The sequence below is a fragment of the Doryrhamphus excisus genome, chromosome 2, assembly GCF_030265055.1.
Source record: "Doryrhamphus excisus isolate RoL2022-K1 chromosome 2, RoL_Dexc_1.0, whole genome shotgun sequence".
NCBI classification, from domain to species: domain Eukaryota; kingdom Metazoa; phylum Chordata; class Actinopteri; order Syngnathiformes; family Syngnathidae; genus Doryrhamphus; species Doryrhamphus excisus.
In genome coordinates, this window is record NC_080467.1 from 27420721 (window position 1) to 27441355 (window position 20635).

The following is a 20635-nucleotide window of genomic DNA, read 5'->3' on the forward strand; positions in this document are numbered from 1 at the left end:
AATTAACCTAGCATGTTTTTGGAATGTGGGAGAACCCGGAGTACCCGGAGAGGGTGGCCGAGGCCAAGGGTGGAATTGAACCATGGTCCTAGCTGTGAGGTTTGTGCGCTAACCACTCACTCGCCGTGCAGCCCCTGGTGTGACTTATTCTGTTTTAGTCTTAGAATTTAATAGTTAACTCGTTATCAGATTAAAGAATGTTAAAATGTTACTAAAGGTTTTACAATGTTGACAGTTTGACCCTGGAACAGACCATGTCTATTTATATGGGAATAGCGGTTTTAAAATGTGAACAACTAGCCGTGAAATGTACTGAACTAGCCTCCATCTTTGTTGTAGCGTTCCAGCACAGATGGCGGTCCAGGGACTTCCACGTCGTAGGCCAGCTCAGATCCCTAAGGAAATCCAAACAATTAACCTAATTTAAGCCAATCACAGGGCACATATAGACAAACAACCATTCACACTCACATTCATACCTATGGACAATTTGGAGTCGCTAATTAACCTAGCATGTTTTTGGAATGTGGGAGGAAACCGGAGTACCCGGAGAAAACCCACGCATGCACGGGGAGAACATGCAAACTCCACACAGAGATGGCCGAGGGTGGAATCGAACTCGGGTCTCCTAGCCGTGCAGCCCATCCCCAAGCATAACATGGCTTAATAGAATCCTTAGAGAAATTATATTAAATTTCCCCTGAAAAAAGACTGCCCCCATGCCTATGTGAGTGTATAAAGTGTATAATTATGTACATGTAACAAACCCTTTTATAGCTAAAATGTAAATACAAAATGTTAACAGCAACGTTAACAATTAAACATGGTCAAATAGTTATCGTCTGAGAGCAGACATTGTGTCGTTGTTGTTGTTGATGATGCCTATAGGAACGAAGTTTATTTAATGGAAGTATTACATGTTGTGGGCGGCACGGTGGTCGAGTGGTTAGCGCACAGACCTCACAGCTAGGAGACCAGGGTTCAATTCCACCCTCGGGCATCTCTGTGTGGAGTTTGCATGTTCTCCCTGTGCATGCGTGGGTTTTCTCCGGGTACTCCGGTTTCCTCCCACATTCCAAAAACATGCTAGGTTAATTAGCGACTCCAAATTGTCCATAGGTATGAATGTGAGTGTGAATGGTTGTTTGTCTATATGTGCCCTGTGATTGGCTGGTGACCAGCCTCTTGCCCGAAGACAGCTGGGATAGGCTCCAGCACCCCCGCGACCCTCGTGAGGAAAAGCGGTAGAAAATGAATGAATGAATTACATGTTGTCACCAATGTAACGCATGATCACAGCATGTATATGAAATGATAACGCTGGATGTTATAATGCACAGAAAAGGGAAATAATTATGTGTTTATGTTGACTTGTATCATTTACAGTAGCAGCTGCTTAACTGATCAGGTGAAATCTTGCATGGAGATCCAGATCCATCTTGTATTTTTGACATTTAGTTCCTTCTCTCTCTCGCTCTTTCTCGCTGATGGCCTTTTTTGACATGTCTTTGATCTTGTGCGTGTGAGACCGTTTGTGTGACAGGTGTCATTCATCAGTTGAGATTAGGAGTAGTTTCTTAAAGGGACAGGACTCATTTGTGGGTCTGGAGGAATTATAATGCTTGTTGGTTGGTAGAGAATCAAATACTTATTGTTAGACCTTAATGTTATTTTTGTCACACTTTGTAAACCAAATAATATAAATTAAATACTTCTAATATACATATAATATAGAGACATAGAGATAAGAGATATATTGCTGTCTGTGTGTGTGTGTGTGTGTGTGTGTGTGTGTGTGTGTGTTACCCGAGGGCATTTTGCCACTTAGCGACAGATTTTAACGGATCAGTTTTCTGTTGGAGAAGGGGGGGGCAGATAGTGGTTTGGTGCTGGGTCGGTCGCCGAGGTCACAAAAGGACGATACACAAGCACATTTAAGTGCTCTAGTAAGAAAACCATGCTGTCACTGCTCGACTGCCTCCAACCTGCAGTGACAGCAACTGGATCAGGACCGCTGGGACGGACTGGGACCACCTAGACAGCGACCCGGTGGACACGTCTATTCATGTTTGCGTTGTTCTGCCGCCCCCTGCTGCTCACTCAGTGTATTTCAGCCTGTCGAGCTCCTTCAGGTTCTTTCAGGATACATTTTTGTCAATTTAGTGCGCGTTCAAAATGTTTGAGACGGTTACCATGACAACCACTGTGTACATTCAGCGTACATTCAAGCACCTTGTCTAGTTTTTATTCCACTAGAGTCCAAATGAAGTCCAGACGAAGGGTTTTCACATGGACAGGAAGTGCTGCACTGCCACCCGCAGGCAGCTTTTCGTCATTACACGCATGTAATTGAAATGTATATTCTTAAAAATTTAAACAAGATAGCCAAGATGATGATGACGTCACCTATTGCAGCCACCACATGGGAGCCTAAAAGTAATACTGTATCAATCAAACCACTCCCAGCCCCTCCTCTTCCTCGTCTTCATCAGCCTTCTTGCTGAAAGCCGTGGATAGCTGCTGCAGGAGAAGCTCCTGCGACGGCTGCAGAGACCTCCTGCAGCCCGCGTCTTCGTGGCCCGTGACAGCGTTCGACTGCGACGTCTCCACGGCGTCTCTCGGCGAGTCACCGACGGGATCGGGCCGGAGCTTCGGAGGCTCCCGGATCTCCTGCGTCTCTGCTGTGGTCAGAAAGCTGGTCTCCAGGGATTTGAGCACCTGCAGGCCGAAGTCGCCCACTTCCTCGTAGAGCGGCTCCGGAGACTCGGAACGCTCCTCCACAGAGTCTTGCTGCACTTTCATGGGCTGCGGGACATAAGACGAGTCAGACCAGGTCCCGGCCTCAAAGACAAGAACCAAAGACTCACAAAGAACATGGAGAGAGTCCTGCGGTCGTGAAGCTTCCTCTGTGGATTGAAAACCACACACACGAGTTACACTCAAAAGTGATCCAGACATTCAAACCATGCAAACGAGTCGTAACACGAACCAGCGTCTGATTGGCCGTCAGCATGCTGTTGTTGCTCTCGTCTCCTCGAATCGGAACCAGAGGCATGGTGCCGAACTTTTGCTTGGCGATGTCGGAAGACGAGTGACGCCTGAGCACGGGCGGCCCGGGGTCATCATTCTAGAACAGAGCGACGGGGTTCGGATGAGGAGTCAGAGCGGGCTCCTGTTGTCATGGCAACCAGATGATTGGGGGGGGGGAACTGACCTGAGCTTTGAGGAAGCTGCTGATCCAGTCCCACAGGTCAGTCTCACTTGTGCAGCACAGGAACCTACACACACACACACACGCACGATGTCGGCATATTCATCCGCTCTTAAAAAGTCAACCCGTGTTTGTGTACTTACAGCTGATGTTTGTGTGACATGACTGTAAAGCCCCACCTGCAACAACAATCATGTGACATCAGGGTCATGTGACCTGATGAGAGGACATTTCAGCGACATTTAGCCTAGTCTAGCGCAAAAGGCTCGTGCTGTGTCTCCATTGGTAGATGCTAAGTACGGCAAAATGTAGTGCACTGTCGGTTCCCCGGAGGTTCACTGCACTCAAAATGGCAGTCAAAGTGCGCCGTGATATGACACTTACAACCCTCAACAGTCGCCATCTTGGAGAGACTAACTGGAGTGGTTGCAATTCACCATTCATTCATTCATTTTCTACCGCTTTTTCCTCACGAGGGTCGCGGGGGGTGCTGGAGCCTATTCCAGCTGTCTTCGGGCGAGAGGCGGGGTACACCCTGGACTGGTCGCCAGCCAATCACAGGGCACATATAGACAAACAACCATTCACACTCACATTCATACCTATGAACAATTTGGAGTCGCTAATTAATTGTAATTAATTAATTGGAATGTGGGAGGAAACCGGAGTACCCGGAGAAAACCCACGCATGCACGGGGAGAACATGCAAACTCCACACAGAGATGCCAGAGGGTGGAATTGAACCCTGGTCTCCTAGCTGTGAGGTCTGCGCGCTAACCACTAGACCGCCGTGCAATTCACCAATAAAAGAAAAAAAAAAGAAAAGGCAGGTTCGTGTCATTTTCAGTAAGTGCATAACAACAGTAATGTATTGGGTACAGCACTAACTGTCAATATCTGCGCACTCAGGAACTAAGTACTCTTATTGAAGTGTACTGAAGGGAGTATTCCATATGAGATACAGCACGGTACTCTTTATCAAGTGCGGCGAACGTAGCGATACGGGTACGGGTCACCTTGTCGGAGCTTTGAGCTTCCTGCGGACGCCCATGTAGACCTTCATGGACTTGAGAGGCCACTCCTTCTCTGCTTTGAAGCTCTGAGGACCACAAAGAAGAAGAACATGTGCCACGGCGGTCCTCCGTTGTTTCGTGAGAGACACGAGTACGGTACCTTCTTGTCTTTGAGCAGCAGCAGTTTGTTCTTCTTGATCTGGAAGCTTCTCTCCTGGAACTTGTTGCCCTGCAGGAGCTTTGGAGGCTCCTCGCGACACTTAAGCACGCCCACCTTCATCAGGTCGCTCTTGTAGGCTGCACGACACGCAAGAACGTCATTTGTGTCTCTGTGTGTGTGTGTTGTTGTCATGTGACCTACAGGTGAGGATGTTGATGCCGTCGCCTTTAGGCACCCTCTTCACCATCAGGTAGGCGGAGCTTGGGTCGGCCATCTTGCACCACTGCAGCGCCTGCTCCAGAACTTTCTCTTTGGGATGCAACGGCCGCTCTGTGGACACAATAACAATACACACATGTACTACAAGTGTACTACAAGAGTATTTGTGTGTGGAAGTGGTCCACGCACCCAGCTGGCCATCCTCTATGACCTCAAAGGTCATCCACACGTCTTTGTCTCCGGCAGGGACGTTCCTCATGTAGAGCACTTGGTTGGTCAGCTCCTCGGCGCACATGGTGGGGGACACCTGGAGGTGCCAAAAGGTCGTTAGGGTTCGGGGTAAGAGTTCGAGTAAATGGGAAGGTGTGTGTGTACTTTGAGGGTGATGCAGCTGTCAGGTATCTTCATCTCCAGGTAGACTTCAATGATCAGGTCCCCCGCCTGAGACAACTAAAAACAGACAGGACATCAGATGTTGGGCTCCTCTCACTGTCATGGCATGGACGTACCTGAGTGTCCTTCCAGGAGGTAATGAGGCTGATCTCCAGCTCGATCTGAGTCTGATGTTCCTCGTCAATCTGACAAGAACAAATGTCCCATCATGCGATTCAAATAAGTGAACGGGAAGTCCGCAACAGGTTCTACTCACATCAAAGACGTACAAGTAGTTGTCAATCAGATCCTCCACAATCTTCACTTCGTGTTCTCCTTTCCCATCAGTCTGGAAGAGGCTGGGAGCGAAGAGCAGGGACAGGTTCTTGGTGCACATCTGGTTCAGGTCAGCGCATTTCTGGACCCTGAGAGGAGGAGTCGGTTGATCCAAGATGCCAACAGGAGGCCATGTTGGATCCATTCACGACTCACCTGTACAGGTGACTGACGAGCGCGGCCAGAGTCATCCTGTTGACTCGTGGGAGAGTTCGGATGATCTCCTTGTAGCGGTCCAATCGTGCTCCTTTGGAAGGGATTTCTGAGGCGTAAACAGGAAATAGGAACTGTAACTTCCCATGTGGAGCTGGCCCTTGTTGTCATAACTTGTTCATCACACTAAATCAGTTCCGGACTGTGAAGTAGGATTCCTTATTTCATTCATTCATTTTCTACTGCTTTTCCTCCGCGGGGGTGCTTTCCCAGCTGTCTTCGGGCAAGAGGCGGGGTACACCCTGGACTGGTCGCCAGCCAATCACAGGGCACAAACCCACGCATGCACGGGGAGAACATGCAAACTCCACACAGAGATCACCGAGGGTGGAATTGAACCCTGGTCTCCTAGCTGTGAGGTCTGTGCGCTAACCACTCGACCGCCATGCAGCCCGATTCCTTATTTATATATTATTTATATTTATATTTTCATAGTTTGAACCTAGAAAACCACTTTATGACCTTCTAACTCTTAACATTAGAGCCCTCTTGACATTAAATAACACCCCTAGAGTCACCTTCACACTCAATATATGGCCCTTAATAAGAGAAAATGAGACATTCATTCATTCATTCATTCATTTTCTACCACTTATCCTCACGAGGGTCGCGGGGGTGCTGGAGCCTATCCCAGCTGTCTTCGGGCGAGAGGCGGGGTACACCCTGGACTGGTGGCCAGCCAATCACAGGGCACGTATAGACAAACCCACGCATGCACGGGGAGAACATGCAAACTCCACACAGAGATCGCAGAGGGTGGAATTGAACCCTGGTCTCCTAGCTGTGAGGTCTGTGTGCTAACTACTCGACCGCCGTGCAGCCCGATTCCTTATTTATATATTTTTTATATTTATATTTTCATAGTTTGAACCTAGAAAACCACTTTATGACCGTCTAACTCTTAACATTAGAGCCCTCTTGACATAAAATAACACCCCTAGAGTCACCTTCACACTCAATATATGGCTCTTAATAAGAGAAAATGAGACATTCATTCATTCATTTTCTACCGCTTATCCTCACGAGGGTCGGGGGTGCTGGAGCCTATCCCAGCTGTCTTCAGGCGAGAGGCGGGGTACACCCTGGACTGGTGGCCAGCCAATCACAGGGCACATCTAAACAAACCCATGCATGCATGGGGAGAACATGCAAACTCCACACAGAGATCGCCGAGGGTGGAATTGAACCCTGGTCTCCTAGCTGTGAGGTCTGTGCACTAACCACTCTACTACCGTGCAGCCCGATTCCTTATTTATAAATGAAATATTTTCATAGTTTGAACCTAGAAAACCACTTTATGACCGCCTAACTCTTAACATTAGAGCCCTCTAGATATAAAATAACACCCCTAGAGTCACCTTCACACTCAATATATGGCTCTTAATAAAAGAAAATGAGACATATTAAAGCATAATAATAGAGACTCAATGGGAGAGTTCCGTGTTGTTGGTTCCTTTGTTATTTCCTGTTTCTGTAGAGTACTTCCTGCAATGACAATTGTCTCATCAATGTAACATTACTGACACCTAGTGACCAGTGTAGAATACTACATATCATATCATAACGTGTCTTTGAATGAGGCTTCTGAATGCCTTCATTTAACCATTTGTATGCTTGAAAATGCTCAATTTAGATTTCAAATATATTAAATTTGCTTAAATTTGCATATTTCTGACTAATAATAACGTTGTTAGCACAAACATGATACATCATGAAGGAGACCTCACTCCACTGATGTCCTCGTGGACAGGAAATAGACTCACTGGCAGCTTCCTGCCACAGCGGGTGGAGGTCGGCCATGAAGACGGGGTCGTCGATCTCCCTGAAGAACCGCTTCAGGACGTCCGTCACATCCTCGATGAAGTGGTCCCCGATGCGCAGCTTGACGTTCCGGGCATCTTTCCGAAAGTCCTCCATGAGGAGTTTGATTCTGGACTTGGCTCCGTTCTTGCGATAAATCCCCTCGTGACCTAGCCCTGCAGGCGACGACACCGACATCTTGAAGCGATCTGAATTCGTGTCCGAGCGGTGGTCCGACGACCGCTTTGCTCACCGTACTGCGTGATGAAGGCGATGCAGCTGTCCACGATGATCGGGATGTCGTTCCTGCTCAGCTGCTGCTCGCGTAGTGAGTTACCTTTCCCGCCGGCGGCCCGCTCGACGTCCGAGTACCACGATGTGAAGTCCGTGCGGCCGACGCCCTGCAGGTGGAACGTCCTAACACAACAGCGACATTAGACGACTCTGAAAAAGAACTAATGCCGAGATCAACTCACCTCCCTTTCTCAACCAACACCAGGATGTCTTTCTTGTCGTGGTTCTGGCTTTCCGAGGTGACACCTTCAACACAAACACGGTCAAAAACAGAACCCTGGATGGGGTCTAGAGAAGACCAGAAACTACTAACTCAGCTCCTGCAGGCGCTTCAGGTTGATAATATCTTCGGCGGCGCCGTCGTTTTGCGGACAGATGAAGAGGTTGGACTTCTGCAGAACAAAGTACGCTTCCTTCCACTGCTGAGGGTCCAACATGGCTCGGTACCGCAGTCGACCGATGCGCTCAAACTCCCGAGTCAGCAGGCAGTGACAGCTGAGGGGCGTGGCGGCCTAGCATACACACAACCATTAAAACCCCAGTAATAAGTCGGACTTCCTGTTGGGATAATTTGGAATCCAACCTTCCCAATGGCACTGGTCCAGGTGTGCAGAACCTCGGGCGTCTCGACACCGAACTGGTAGAGTTTGTCCGATGTCAAATACAGCTCAAAGGTGTAACGGAACCTGAGTGGGGGAAACACAGCCTAAAACCCTGGTTTCACTTCGACCCAACCCGGAGTGGACCAACATGTCACCTGTCCACAAAGCCGTTGTTGTTGTTCCCCGAGTCTGGTCGACTGACTCCCAAACACACCACGTCCTTGAGTACGATCTCCATGCACGGTTCCGTTGATCTTTCCGACTGGTAGAAGAGCAGCGACTGATCCACTGAACACCAGAACTTCTGGAAGTCTGTCACAGTTCAGACAAGAATGTGATACAAAAAAGTAGACTGGAGAGCGTTCTGTCAAAAACCAGGATCCGAACCTTCTCGAGATCGGCGAGACAGAGTCCCTCTGCTGGTGCAGTTGGATCTGAACAGGAAGCCGGAGTAAACAACCGTCTTCATGATCTCATCGTAGACGCCAGGATCTGAAAGAAGATGAGATTGTGTGTTAGGATCACAAGCCTAATCAGAGTCACGGTGTTGGTTCTGACCCGGGGCGGTGCAGTTCACTAGGAGATCTCTACTGGTCTGGGAGTTTCCTGACAGGTAACTGGTTCTTGCCTCGGAAAAGATGTGAGTGACCGTTTTGAGAAGCGTATGTTCCGACACAGCAGAACATAAAACCTGAAGGTGGACACACAAACAATTCATTGATAGGTGGCTTGCGGTGGAAATGAAGGAAGTGGACTGTTCAGTGCACTTCCTGTCTACTTCCTGAGGTTGTGATCCGCACCTTGAGTAGCTGTTCTTGGCTGCTAAAAGCCGTATGGGCCAGTCGATACCGGCCGTCTCGGTACTTGTGACCGATGAACTCTCGTCTCTGACTCGGGGACGCGTCGCAGTCCAGCTCGTCAGACTGGGGCAAGTGGGCCGCCCAGAACTCGTTAGCGCGGTCGTTACCGAGCATGATGAAGAGCTGAAAAGACAAGAAAAATAATCCTTCATGTGTTTCAGGTTCTGACCCGGTTCAGGTCTTACCTGCACGATTTCATTGCTCCACACGCTGGTGTCCAGTTTTAGACTCTGAACCTTGGAAACCATGGTCCCCAGACCTCTGTGCTGACCTGACACACACAGACGTACTTTAGATCAAGTCATGAGTGTGTGGTCCCGCAGCTGTTAGCACTTCCTGTTAGCATCTAGCTCATGCCGTGTTAGCTCACAATGATGCTATCTGGTCTCACTGTACCGGCACAGTTCTTGCAGATGACCACGCACAAGTTGATGGAGGCCCAGTCCGGGTTGATGGCCCTGCAGTCGGCACACATGCGGTTGGAGCGGTTGGACCAGATCTTCTCAGCCACCTCGTAGTCCGACAGTGTCTCGGTGATGGCGTCCTGTAGCGCCTCCATCCAGTCCCGCTTCTCCCGGTCCGAGTCGGCAGTGAAGCTAGGGAAGTGGAACCATAAGCCGGACAATCCAAACAGAGGAGATGATGATGTTGATGATACCTGAAGGTTCTGTAAGGCGTGATGAGCTCGAAACTCTTGTGTTTCCCGTCTCGGATCGTGGCACCGCGAGCCTCGATCAACGTGATCCCGATTCCGTTGCGAAAACACTGCAACCATCGAAAAGATGTCAAGGTTCTGCGTGTTCCAGAAGCTGAGCAGGAGAACGCTGATGACGCCACCTGTTCGCTCTTGTGAAGCCAAATCTGCTCCGTGTTGATGGCGACGTAAACCTTGGACTTGGTTCCTTTCAGCTCCAGTGAGCCATGTTTCTGACAGTGAGATCCTGGACCGAACCAGCGCCCCCCCAATACCAGCTGGTCCCTGACGTGATCCTGCAGCGTTGACACCCAACGTCGCCTGAGCACTGACACACACACACGCACGGTGGTGAAGTGTTTTACATTGAAATACTACACTTTGTCAATGTATATGTTTACCTTCATTATCTGCCTTAAAAACAAAAATACGCTGACTCGTCACTACTTCAAATTTGTTGTCTTTAGAGGGGCGGGCCATCTGGATGGCAGCCAACGGGATGACTCCTTTAGGGTACACGTCCTGGAAGACACATCAACGACAACAGTTGAGCATCAACTCTCCAACCAAAATCTCAAACTTAACGCCATCGTACCTTCTCGTTCCCAAAGTACATCAGATTTTTCCCGTCGAACTTCACATAACGCTTCTGGAAAACATAATTCCTACAAAATAAAAGCACATACATCAGTCACATGACCAAGCCTGATCTATATTATACAGTAGAGTTCCCCCAAGACCCCGCCTAGAATGGAGAACAATTAACAAAAATACTAAATTTTGAATGATCTAAACGGGGCGGCACGGCGATCTAGTGGTTAGCGTGCAGACCTCACAGTTAGGAGACCAGGGTTCAATTCCTTCCTCGGGTATCTCTGTGTGGAGTTTGCATGTTCTACCTGTGCATGCGTGGGTTTTCTCCGGGTACTCCCACATAGGTTAATTGGCGACTCCAAATTGTGAGTGTGAATGGTTGTTTGTCTATATGTGCCCTGTGATTGGCTCTCACCCCGCCTCTCACCCGAAGACAGCTGGGATAGGCTCCAGCACCCCCCGCGACCCTCGTGAGGAAAAAGCGGTAGAAAATGAATGAATAATCTAAACCTTATAATATGTTTTTAAGCATATTTTAAATGGATTTTTGGATATTAAACAAGACAACAAACACAGTAAAACAACACAGTAAAAAAAAAAATCTTGTCAAATCTTCTTCCGGCTGGAAAATGTTGTGTGAATTGACTTGTGAAACAGCACCCCCTGCTGGATTCATAGGTACAGCATTGTTTTTAGCCTGCAGATAGTGTCAACAACCACTCTCTTTATGGTACCACAAAAAAACGAACTATTTACAATTTAAAGAAGAGAAAACCGTGAATAGGTGTGGATCTACAATATAAACAAATAACCTTATTTATATGGTGGACAGCATCATCACAAGGAAGAAAGTTGTGGAAAGTGGAAAAAAGACCAAGACCCACCCATTCAAAGGGCGGGAAGAGGAGGAAGAGGAGGAAGAGGAGGAATAGGACAAGAGGAACGAGATGAGACAACTCTTCATGAGGGAGGAGACGCAGGGAGAAGCAGAAAGGAGGAGACGTAGGAGAAGCCACTGTGCTGACCTTTGACCCCTGGGGTAAAAACACACATACGCTTGAGTTCAGCGGTGGGTGGGTGGGTGATCAGGTGAGATATCCTTAAGGTCACTTCAATCAAACGCACCTTGTGGTTTTATTGGCCTGACCAGTTACTTAAATCAAACTCACTCAACCAGATATTTAAATGAATTAATATGGTTTTCTGCTACCTGCACGGACCAGGTATATCAATCAAACGCACCCGTGGTTGTCGCCTACCTGATCCGACCAGGTACTTAAATCAAACGCACTTGACTAGATAATTCAATCAAACACACCTCATGGCTTTCCCCTACCCTATTTGACCAGGTAATTAAATCAAATGCACCTTGAGGTTTTCTTCTACGTGGTGCAACCAGATACATAAATGAAACGCACACCGCTGTTCCAACCAGGTATTTAAATCAAATGCAACCGACCTACATGTTCCACATGTGGTGTTACTGACCTAGCCAAGCCAGTCCCACGTTCCACCTGTGCTTTTACCAGATTCCGCTAAGCATCTGAACTGTCAACCGGATGTCCAGTTCGACTCTGAAGGCATCATGGAGTGATGTTTACAAACGTACCTTTACACAGCCACGCCGGCATCCATTACATGTAAATCACACGCTGTGGTTTTCTTCTGCCTGCTCTGACCAGGTACATCAATCAAACGCACCCCCGTATTTTTCTTCTAGTGGTTAGCGCGCAGACCTCACAGCTAGGAGACCAGGGTTCAATTCCACCCTCGGCCATCTCTGTGTGGAGTTTGCATGTTCTCCCCGTGCATGCGTGGGTTTTCTCCGGGTACTCCGGTTTCCTCCCACATTCCAAAAACATGCTAGGTTAATTAGCGACTCCAAATTGTCCATAGGTATGAATGTGAGTGTGAATGGTTGTTTGTCTATATGTGCCCTGTGATTGGCTGGCAACCAGTCCAGGGTGTACAAAGACAGCTGGGATAGGCTCCAGCACCCCCCGCGACCCTCGTGAGGAAAAAGCGGTAGAAAATGAATGAATGAATGAATGAATGGTCTAACCAGGTACTTAAATCAAACGCACCCTTGCGGAGACAGCTTGTCCAACCAGCCGCTGATGATGGGCGTGGCTCTCTCGCTAAGGGAGGTGTAGCTGGCGTAGGGAGAGATGGTCAAGTCCTCATCAAAGTCGAGTGCCAGGCCGGTCAGAGGGGGCGGAGTTTCGCCGACTGTGCTGTAACCCTGAGAGTGAAGCGCTTCAGGCAAAGACACCTTGAGATACCTGCACAATGGCAAATGGCAGCTGATTGACACTTGGCACGGTGGATACAGGGAGGGCGAGGGTACAAAACCTTACCCTTGATCCTCAGACTGCACTCGCTCCCCTCTTCTCGTTTCCTCGTCCCGTGTTCGTTCTCTCTGAACGGGTAATAAAACAGTATGGAGGAGCGCTTGAAGCGAATTGTCAAACAAGCAGCGTTCTCACCTCGCTAGTGATCAGACCGATTCCTTTTTGGAAGACGGTTTCACAGTACGGACTGATGACGTCGGGGTCTTCTGCTGACACAAAAAAACAGCTGCAGTGTTGGCGCTACACGAAGACGGGTCACACAGGTCACACGGGTCACACTCACCTCTGATGGATTCCGATGAGTTGTTGCTTGAATCGCCACCACTGCCATCGGAATTGAATCAGCATTAATACCAATAAACCAGCATGATGCACTGCAAAGCGATGAGCGGACTACCTGTTCCTCTCAAGCGTCCTATCGGGTGTGGGCCTCGGCGGAGTGGGAGGAGCTAACGGCTGACTACAGTAACCTCTTCCGCTACCAGGGGCGGCAGACAAAGGCAAAGTGCCCCAGTAGATCTCATTGGATACCATCTCCATCCCGCCAAAAGGCGATCCGGATGATCGGGATGATCGAGATGATCCCGACATCCTGCCGCTGTCGGGACGGCTAGGAGACAAAGGTGGCAAAGAAGCAGGTCGAACAGGTGAGGGAGACGAAGAGGATGACGGGGAGGATGACTGGCACGCGGTGGGCAGGACCCCACGTTTAATCCTGGGGGGAACGGGAGGCAGTGACCCACCCACCTCTGAAAAAGAAGGCAACCTGTGAATGTGCCCCGCCTCGTCCCGCCGCATGTTAGCAGCTGAGGGCGTGTCCGCAGAGTTCAAGCCCTCAAACACAGAAAAACAGATGGACTCCTGGGAAAGTCTTCTTTGTGGGGGCGAGACCGGGTCTGGTACTGGACAGAAGTGGATTGGTGCGGTGCGGCGGCGGTTAAAGACAGTTCTAGGTTTGGGGACCGGCTTCACCGCAGTCCTGCCACCATCTGAGGTCGCAATCATGGCGGCCAGATCCGGAGCCGAACTGTTCCTCAATGCGTCCAAGCTGGTGGGACCTGACGGCGGCGGCAACGGGGGGACATTTGAGGACGGCAGTTCCATCACAGACTGACAACGCGCCCACCGGAAATCAGCGGCGTTTCTCTGATTGGTCCCTTGAGCTTCCCGCCTCTGGATGTACGACACCAGCCGCAGGATTCTCTTCCGATGTCCGGTGGCCGTTATTCCCAGGCTTACCAAGGCGTCATGATCCAAGTAAGTGAGGTCTTCAGCCAATAGGAGACCAGCTCTCCGGAAGGAGTCTAGGTACCTGCGGATACGCAGAGTCAGTCCCGGAAAACGTCCGCTTCATTTACTCTTACCTTTCCAGATGGATGCCAGCCAGGAGCGTTTCAATCGCCGTGTTAGCATCCAGCGACGCCATGACGACCATCGTCAGCTCGGGTCAGAGCGCCATCTCCCGCCGCCATCACTGATGCCCGCGATGACGACGATTGTCTTTCATCTTGAATGGTCTGCCTATGGCATCAAAGCGGTTTGATGGCTAGTGTGTTAGCATATTAGCGCCTTTTAAGTCAGTTTTTAGAATGACAGCGTAAACGTCTTAAAAGAGGAAGTAACGCACAACATAAAGGCGATCAAGTACGACAGCGTGAATGTATTATAATTATGTCTGATCCTTTATTGATCACATAAGACCCCTTTAGAGACATAGCGGGGCAGCTAACACAAGCTAAGTATTGTGAGTCTGCGGCAGGCTGACCCCCCCACCTCCTCTTTGGGACGGGGGTGGGGTCACCGCCATGGTGACAAAAAGTGCGCTGTTAGGAAACCACCAATGACCCAGCAGAGAACATCAATGGCTAACTTTGTCTCACGAGCAGCTGATGAAGACGGACCAATCACAGAGTGACAATCTGCCACATGACTCAGGAGGAAGTAAACACACACACACACACACACACACACACTTCCTGAAGTTAAACGGGTGGAGCGTGTTTCCTGAAAAAGTCTGGAATGTGTCAACTTTGACCTCTGTGTACCGCCACCTGATTGGTCGGCTGAAAGAGGACAATATGTCTGAATGTTGGACAAAATGTCTTTGATTGTCCACACGACACAAAAGCTTCATGTGTTCCAAATTCTCAAACAGCGAGAACTTTCCTGTTGCTATAGTAACACTTGTGTACAGCTACTTCTAGTTTGCCTGTTCTCAGCTGCCGTTGGTCACCTTGCTCAAAGCCCGCCCACTTAACGCCTGTCACTCAGATGAACTCTTGAGAGCAAGGCGCCGAGGGCGGCGAGCGAGCCAGCAACCACACAAGAAGAATTGTTCCCCTTCTGGAACCACATGACGTCACCCACGACGTGTGCGAGTCCATCTCATGCTAACGAGGAACTTCAGCAAGTCACATGACCACATTGCTGTGTAAAAATGTCTCCGCCACCAGTGGACGACCGCCAAAAAATGTGGGCCCGAGAACAATAACAAAGAAAGATGTCCGCCATTGTTGTATGTGGAGAGTTCCCAGGTGTTGTAGATGCACCTGTAGTGAGCACAAGATGTGCTGACTGGAAAAACGTCTTCAACAGGAAGTGCCGAGTGGATGGCGATGACATCACGGCAGGGAGTTTCTGAAGAGGAAGACGCGTTGGTCTAACATCCTGTTACTGTTTGTATGTGTGTGTGTGTGTGTGTGTGTGAGAGAGAGAGACAATGGCACACGCTGCCTGCAAGGAATTGTTGCACATCCTAAAAGACAACAAGACAGGAAGCAGACATGTTCTTTTCCTTCGCCAAATGATGGATGCCTTCTACAAAAACTAACTTTTTGCCTTACCGACACACACCCACCCACATACTTTTCACTTTGTGTTTTTATTACTTTCCTTATTTTGCTTCCAAAGACATCATTGAGTGATGCTGTTCCCATGGCAACTATGATTGGAGACGTCAGTTAACCAACAACCAGTACAACCAATCACTGTAATTGGTACAACTAACCAGTACAACTGGAACAACCAACAGGTTTAACCAGTGCAATCATGCAGTACAAATATTTATCATTTACCAGTACAACAAACTACTTCAACTAGTTGAACTAACTAGTTTAACTATCAACCGTACCACTAACTCCAATAACCAGTACCATTACAACTAGTACACCCAACCAGTACATCTAGTACAACCCACCAGTACAAGTAATCACTTTAACCAGTACAACTAAGCAGTACAACCAGTCCAACTAAACAAGTACACCAGTTCAACCATACAATAATTAACTAATACAGCCAGTACAACTAATTAGTACAACCAACCAATTCAACCAGTGCAACTAAGTAGTACTGGTACAGTACAACTATTTGGACAACCAATACAACTAATTAGTACAACCAACCAATTCAACCAGTACAACTAAGGAGTACTGGTACAGTACAACTAATTAGCACAACCAATACAACTAATTAGTACAACCAACCAATTCAAGTAGTACAGCCAGTACAACTAATACAACCAACCAGTACAACTAAGTAGTACTGGTACAGTACAACTAATTAGCACAACCAATACAACTAATTAGTACAACCAACCAATTCAACCAGTACAACTAAGTAGCACTGGTACAGTACAACTAATTAGTACAACCAACCAACTAAGTAGTACTGGTACAGTACAACTAATTAGCACAACCAATACAACTAATTAGTACAACCAACCAATTCAAGTAGTACAGCCAGTACAACTAATACAACCAACCAGTACAACTAACTCATAGAAACACTACAACCACCCAGTACAACCAGTACAAGTAATCATTGTAACCAATACAACTAACTAGTACCACCAGTACAACTAATGCAAACAAGCAGTAAAACCACCACCACCAACCAGTCAAACCAGTACAAGCAATCCAACCAACAGGTGCAATCAGTCTCACGCCGGTCCAACTGGTCGCTGCAACCAGTATAACTAACTAGTCAGACCAGTCAGACACTTTAAATCCTAAAACCTGTTCAATCACTCACTCAGTCCTGTCACCACACCAGTAAAACCAGTAAAACCACTTCAGCTTTGTGTTTCCGGTTCTGACGCTGATCCAGAACGCGACATTTTGTGACAGAACTAAACCGCGAACCCAAACAACTTGACTCGGTCACTTACGTCAGTCCAGTCCTCCTCTTTGATCCACATCCGGTCAGCAATAAGTCCAGCTCCAAGAACCAAATCCAGAACGAGTCTTTAATCCAGAACCGGTAAGGTTCGCAGCGTCCGACAGAAAGTTCTGAAGGTTCTGGGGGTTCTGGAAGGAAAGACTCAGCTCAGCTGCGGAGACGTAAAAACAGAACAATAACAACTTCTGATATTTCCGGCTTTTTCGATTTCAAAATAAAAGTTTCTCCAACTGTTGATATACATAGAATATTTATCAGGAACGTTGAATTCAGTATTAATTCAGTAATTCATAGAATAAAATACAACTTTATCATCTTAAATATGTATTTCAATGACCACGTGATGTATCCTCATGTTTGTTGTTGTTTTAATTACTGGATGTGGACATTCTGCTTCTGGTTTCTATTTTGTGAGGAGCAGCGCAGGAAGAAGTTGTGCTTGGCGGTCTACTGGTGATGTGATGCGGATAGGAAGTGAACATTGAGGAGCTGGTGGAGTTTCCTCCTGGCTGCCGAGCGACAGGAAACAGGAAGTGTCTGAAACAATATGGAGCTGCACAAAAAAACAAAGCGAGGAAGTCACACTTGACCGGACGCCTCCCGAGCTCCCGTTTGCCGCCTTGGAGTCACGTGCACGAGCGTGTGCACGTACGCGTGTGTCACATTCAAACAGGTGAAGCCGGGGCGGCCATCTGCCTCAACCCGTGATGTGAGCAAGTCAGCATGACGGCTGTCAATCAACACGGAAATACACATGTGGTCACATTACATGTTGTTGACCTTTAACTTGAAGGACGCACATCGATAAAAGGTCATTATTCAAACATTAAAAAACACTTTATTTTTCAGTCACGCCATGAAAGATACATTGAACACAAACAATGAAAAATGATGACATATGATGATGGTGTGATGTCATCAGCAGGGGCCGTCCTTCACAATCACAATGTCCAAGTTCTTCTCCCTGCACACACACACACACACACACACTCGACTTAAGTTACCACGGTAACATTGTTTTACGGCTTTCTGACGGTTACAAACTCACAGTTTGTGAACACACAGAGAGCATTCGTTTGGATACGTGGCGCCATCGCTGCCGCACACTGGCGAATAGTTGAGGGGGCACGCCCGGGTCACACTGGTCCCGCTGCAGGATGGCTGCAAACAAACTCACAAAGTTATAGAATCACGGTAGGAGATGAGAGAGTTCTTCACACAAAAGTCAATGCCTGGAATACTTCTGTCAGTACATTTAATCATTAAGTGTACTTAGTTCCGGTGCTGTCCCAGCACTTGTACTTATCCACTTACAAGACTAAGTGTAAATAAGCACAATGGTTCACCATTAGAGAATCCGACTCCCACTTCCACTTCAATATATATCCTATTTCCACTGCGTACTTAGTACCTTACGGTGCCGATTCTGAAAGTGCAGTGCTGTCCCACATCAATTATTATTGTTGTGCACTCACCCACCTCTACTGTCACCATCAGGGCTATGTACTTATAGGGGAGGGACTATAGCTCCAGTGGTTCCAATTCACCAACAATGTGATGGATTTGGATTTGGCACTACACTGACAAAGTTGCCGCACTAAGCCGGAACTAAGTATATACAGTGTAAAAAGTATACTTACTGAAGTGTACAACTGGAAGTATTCCATTTAAGACACAGTGGCAGAGCACTTCTCAGTGTGAACACACTTATGCACTCAAAATGCTCACTGATTAAGTAAGTACAGAAGTGTTCCGATTCAGACTTCAGTTGTGGATGTGTTCCAAATCATACACTTACATACTTAAACTTCAGTATGTATACTATTGACACTGCATACTTAGTTCCTGAGTGTGTGAATTTTTACACTGCAGTGCTGTCCCATACTACTATTGTTGTGCACTAACTGTGAATGAGGATTACAGTATTTAGTCTTCTCTCTTTTTTAATTGTGAATTGCAACCACTTGAGATGATGCTACATGTAAATATGGAAGTGCACGGTTTCGAACACAGTCTATGTCTCAGATGGAATACTTCCATTAGTACAGTGTACTTAGTACCTAAGTTTGCAAAATTGGACGTCCCAAAGCCATCACTGTTGCCGTGCACCTGCCAGAAATGACCAATTATCTCCTTTTTATGGCAAATTGCAACCACTTGAGATGGCGCTACATGTAAATATGGAAGTGCGCAATTTGGAACACAGTCTATGTCTCAGATGGAATACTTCCATTAGTACAGTGTACTTAATTCCTAAGTTTGCAAAATTGGACGTCCCAAAGCCATCACTGTTGCTGTGCAACTGCCAGAAATGACCAATTCTCTCTTTTTTATGGTAAATTGCAACCACTTGTGTTATTGTCTCCTTTTTCGCAACATCACAAGAATGGTGACTATCCAGGGGAGTAAGTGCATGTGAAAGTACACAAGTGCATGAATTGAGACACAGCTTATAGAAGAAAATGTACACTTTTTGTAACGTCTGATCGTGATGATGACCCGCCAGAAGTGGAGAAATGGTTTAAAAAGAAGAAAAATAGATTTCTTACCCTCCTGGAAATGCTGGATTTGTCCTCAGCATCTGAAAACACAGAAGAAACATCTTTAGAGGTGATTCTCTTCTCTGATTGGCTACTTCGTGTTCATATAGGAAAACGTACGTGCGCAGAGGACGATGGTCACGCAGACGAAGAGCAGCCGTGCACGCCTCATGCTGACCAGATTCATGCACATTGTGCCTGGATGCGTGCGTGACCGTGACATATAGGCTCCCGACACGTGCACGTGGCCCTGCGCGCGCACCCCATGTTGTGACGGACGCCTTTGTGTGCGTTTAATCGCCGGATCAACACAGTTTGCAGATCTCGCTGACACGAGCGCAAAAACACAACAACAACCTCGTGAGACAAAACACGACACGCGCCGTCACCGTCTGCTTTCTTCTTCATTGTCATCAAGTTTGTGTTTGTGTGTTTGTCTGATGCTTTCATCCATGCATAACCAAAATGTGTGGGACAGACACGTTGAAGGAGACGGTGTTTTGGTCAACATTCATCTTTTCATTCATCTTTTACTTCCTGGATAACACGTGAGACCACGTGACGACAAGATGCCACCTGTGTACCTCGGCTAACTGTTGCTAAAACTATACCTCTGTTATATAAAATAGCTCGCTGGTGGCTATTTTGTGATAATTGGCAAAAAAAAATAAATTTCGGATTCGTTTTTTTCTGCCGGTAATGATAATGGCGTCACAGAGTATCGCCTTCGTGTTGTAAATAAACGTCAGAGAAAGTGATATGTTTCACTTCCGGCAACAACTGATGCGTTCAAGGGCATCCGAACACAGTGGCAAATCTTGGTTCTCCATGAAACATACAATCAATGCAACAAAACGACCTAAACGTGCAAAAGATGAGCTTTCTAAGAGTAAATATGTGGTTTGCAATGACTGTAAAGTAGTGGTTATGTGAAAGGGGGAGTATTTGTCTTCATTTAATAATTTTAACATAATCTCTCATCTCAGGAATAGTCAACATGCAGCATTTTTGCACATTTTCAACAAATAATATTGCAGTATTGTCTTGTTTTTGCAGCATTTACAGCATTTTGCTATCAGTTGTTATCGGTTATCTGTAAGTTATCTGCATCTCTTCTTTTGACACGTCTCTGAAGATGCAACATGGCCGAATATCATTCATCCAATCTGACACCGCCCCCACCAGTTGCAAAAATACCCC

At 47.4% G+C, this 20635-nt stretch overlaps 2 protein-coding genes across 2 annotated transcripts; both read right to left on the minus strand.

The window, feature by feature from the left end:
* Positions 1 to 1486: 1486 nt before the first annotated feature.
* Positions 1487 to 17054, minus strand: arap3 (ArfGAP with RhoGAP domain, ankyrin repeat and PH domain 3). The gene is made up of 35 exons (XM_058064390.1): positions 16885 to 17054; positions 14084 to 14240; positions 13117 to 14031; positions 13003 to 13043; positions 12855 to 12925; positions 12726 to 12787; positions 12453 to 12650; positions 10370 to 10439; positions 10176 to 10296; positions 9918 to 10102; positions 9739 to 9845; positions 9477 to 9676; positions 9266 to 9351; positions 9021 to 9203; positions 8779 to 8911; positions 8608 to 8712; positions 8376 to 8532; positions 8202 to 8304; positions 7932 to 8130; positions 7801 to 7864; positions 7578 to 7741; positions 7288 to 7500; positions 5468 to 5573; positions 5253 to 5400; positions 5113 to 5181; positions 4979 to 5053; positions 4793 to 4910; positions 4586 to 4714; positions 4385 to 4521; positions 4228 to 4310; positions 3355 to 3390; positions 3215 to 3278; positions 2990 to 3127; positions 2868 to 2906; positions 1487 to 2805 (listed from the first exon to the last, which is right to left on the minus strand). Exons 2-35 carry the CDS (start codon positions 14152 to 14154, stop codon positions 2452 to 2454), a joined length of 4944 nt encoding a protein of 1647 aa, XP_057920373.1. The 5' UTR covers positions 14155 to 14240; positions 16885 to 17054; the 3' UTR covers positions 1487 to 2451.
* A 659-nt stretch (positions 17055 to 17713) lies between these two features.
* LOC131111883 (probable pancreatic secretory proteinase inhibitor) lies at positions 17714 to 19938 on the minus strand. The gene is made up of 4 exons (XM_058064135.1): positions 19556 to 19938; positions 19445 to 19476; positions 17944 to 18056; positions 17714 to 17859 (listed from the first exon to the last, which is right to left on the minus strand). The coding sequence occupies exons 1-4, from the start codon at positions 19656 to 19658 to the stop codon at positions 17814 to 17816; spliced, it is 294 nt and encodes a 97-aa protein (XP_057920118.1). The 5' UTR covers positions 19659 to 19938; the 3' UTR covers positions 17714 to 17813.
* Between the last annotated feature and the right edge of the window lie 697 nt (positions 19939 to 20635).